This window comes from Hordeum vulgare, chromosome 7H, assembly GCF_904849725.1.
Source record: "Hordeum vulgare subsp. vulgare chromosome 7H, MorexV3_pseudomolecules_assembly, whole genome shotgun sequence".
NCBI classification, from domain to species: Eukaryota; Viridiplantae; Streptophyta; class Magnoliopsida; order Poales; family Poaceae; genus Hordeum; species Hordeum vulgare.
This window is the reverse complement of record NC_058524.1, coordinates 625,262,906-625,265,652: the sequence shown is the minus strand read 5'-3', so window position 1 is coordinate 625,265,652 and position 2,747 is coordinate 625,262,906. Positions and strand designations below refer to the sequence as shown.

The 2,747-nt window shown below is 54.5% G+C and overlaps 1 protein-coding gene across 1 annotated transcript; it reads left to right on the top strand.

Annotated features, from left to right (window-relative positions):
- Positions 1–1,043: 1,043 nt before the first annotated feature.
- Positions 1,044–2,543, top strand: LOC123408512. Its single transcript, XM_045101603.1, has one exon. It carries the CDS (start codon positions 1,057–1,059, stop codon positions 2,371–2,373), a length of 1,317 nt encoding a protein of 438 aa, XP_044957538.1. The 5' UTR covers positions 1,044–1,056; the 3' UTR covers positions 2,374–2,543.
- The last annotated feature ends 204 nt before the right edge of the window (positions 2,544–2,747 follow it).

Genomic DNA, 2,747 nt, shown 5'->3' with positions numbered 1-2,747 from the left:
GTACAAAGGGTTCGCGAAACATTCGGATCACATCGGGACACAAAATGAGTACAAACTCATCAAACTACGTAAGCGATGCATTATACACACCATGCGGCTACTACATCATAACATGTCATCGGACTATTAAAATTTGACATGTTTGACTCTGATGAGGAAGATCATCCACGGGTGCTCTTCCCCTTACTGGCGCCATTTTCATCCTTCTCACGAAAGTACTTGTCGAATATGCAATAGGGATCGAGCTGGATCTGCTCGTCGCCAAAGCTATACGACCCGTCACTGTCCTCCTTCCCCTCCTTGGGTGAACGTCTGGCCATGTCACAGGCCACCCGATTCTGCTCTCGGGTGAGGGCGCATGTGTTCCTACGATGCTGCTTCTTTACAATGCAGGCACCAACATGTCGGCGGTGAGGCGGGCCTCAGCCGTTCTTATTCCCACTTTCCCACGGCGGGCACATTGGTCTCGGTGGGATTCATACTCCGTTGGACCGATGATGAAGAAGGGACTAATTGAAGGTTCGCGGGACAACGATGATGCAGCCCTCGAGGATTCGAGCGCCCGCGTCAACACTATGGAATCACGTCAGACGGATCATGTCGTCGGTCGGGCGTTGTTCTCCCGGGAGCAGTGTAGTGCAATGCAGACGGCCAATGCCTCCTCCAACCTGTATGGGATAACATCTCAGTCTACAGATCCGAACTGGTCGGATTAAGATCCGCTGGCCGACATCAAGTAGAAGACCGGATATCGTAGTGGACGGGACTAAAATGTAGTGGCTAGGATTTGGTCCGAAAAGAGAATCAAGACGAATATATGCGAGGTTAGGTAGGCCAGTGCCGCCGGGTCCGACATGAGAGGGGCCAGTGTCGCCGGGTCCGTGCGTGGGCTGGGGATTTAACTCTTGATCTGTCACTTTCAGCGGATTACAAGTGGACCTTGCAATCGCTGTCCGTGCTAGTTTCAGAGCAATCTCACCTAGCCGCTGTAGGATTAGCGCTATATATATAATATACGTGCAGGGACAAGACAACGTACCGTGCAGATCAACCCAAATGACCAAGGGTACGTACCAATTAGCCAGCTCTCGCCATCATCGCCGTGCTCGTCGGATTGTGCCAACAGCTGCTGCCGCCGCCATGGCACCAGGAGGACCGCTGCCGGAGTGTTGTTCGAGGAAAAAAAGACTGCCGCCGGCCCTCCTCCAGGAGCTCGTAGAAGAGATCCTGCTCCGCATCCCGCCCGACGACCCGGCCACCCTCCTCCGTGCCTCCCTCGTCTGCAAGTCGTGGTGCAAGGCCGTCTCCAACGGCTGGTTCCGGCGCACCTTGCACCAGCTCCATCCATCCCCTACCGCGCTCGGGCTTCTTCACGACTGGCACGACGAGGCCATCCCTACCTTCATCCCCGCCACCGCGTCGCCATTCTCCCTCGCCGTCCCGGACCGCTTGCTCTGGCGGGCCGTCGACTGCCGCCACGGCCGCGCCCTCTTCCTCTCCAAACCTAAGTTCCCTGCCAAGGAGTTGCTCGTGTGGGAGCCCATCACCGGTGACCAGCTGCGCGTCCCCTTGCCCGTGGCGTTTCAGTTCGGCCACACCACCGCAGCCGTGGTCTGCACAGCTGACGGGTGCAACCACCATGACTGCCATGGGGGTCCATTCTGCGTGCTCTTCCTCTTCTCCGTATATAACGAAGACCCTGACGACCAGTTTAACACGTCGGCGTGCGTCTACTCGTCCGAGACTGGCGCCTGGGGCGAGCCGACCTCAATGCGCGACACATTCATCGTCGACTTCGACAATTATTCCAGCGTGCTTGTTGGGAGGTCTTTGCTCTACTTCATGACCGATGGTGGGTTCATCCTGGAGTATGACTTGGCAAGGCATAGGCTGGCTTGGTTCGACACACCAGACTCTTGCCACGATAAGGGCTGGCCAACTTGCATCCTCATGCTGGCGGAGGACGGTGGACTGGGACTCGTCGAAGAATTGGATCCGCATCTGCAACTGTGGTCAAGGGACGCGGTGGATGCCCGATGGGTGCCGGGCCGAATCATCTGCTTGCAAAGTTTGTCCCTAAATGGTGCACCATGTCCGGTGCATGTCTTGGGCTTCGCGGAGGGAGCAAATGTCATTTTCGCGACCACGGCTGCCGGCCTCTTCGCGATCCAAGTACGATCAGGGAAGGCGACCAGGGTGTGCGATGATCATGGATACGGTAAGCTGATTCCGATCGTCGGCCTTTACACTCCTATGCCCCGAGGCCAGCGCTCGAGAAAATTTCCGCCGGCTTCCGGTTATCAGCACTTGAGAATTGGATCAGCAACCTCCCTGGAGGAGGTTAGGGAGGGTAGCTTTGAGAGTTGCTGTTGAGTTGTAAGGTGACTGTCTTGTACTACATGTATGTGTGTTTCTGTTGTAACCCTAGGACCTAGCTAGTCCTATCCTATGGCACCTCCATGATCTATGTCCCATCGCCTCTGTATTCACTGAATGTTCCCCTTGAGGGCCATGGCCTTCTAAAGATTAAAAACAGCGTCATATTTTGTAGATCAAACCATAGAGTCGTGCTTCGGTGCAACCCCCCTCACAATACATACAAGGGACAATATAGCCTTTTCACAAGGTATTCTCAATTTATATGTATATAATACCCACTACAGTACCGACCACAGAAATACAGTAAGACAACGATCTGACTAAAATGAATAAAATGCACCCTATGATGGATTCGAACTCTAAACCTG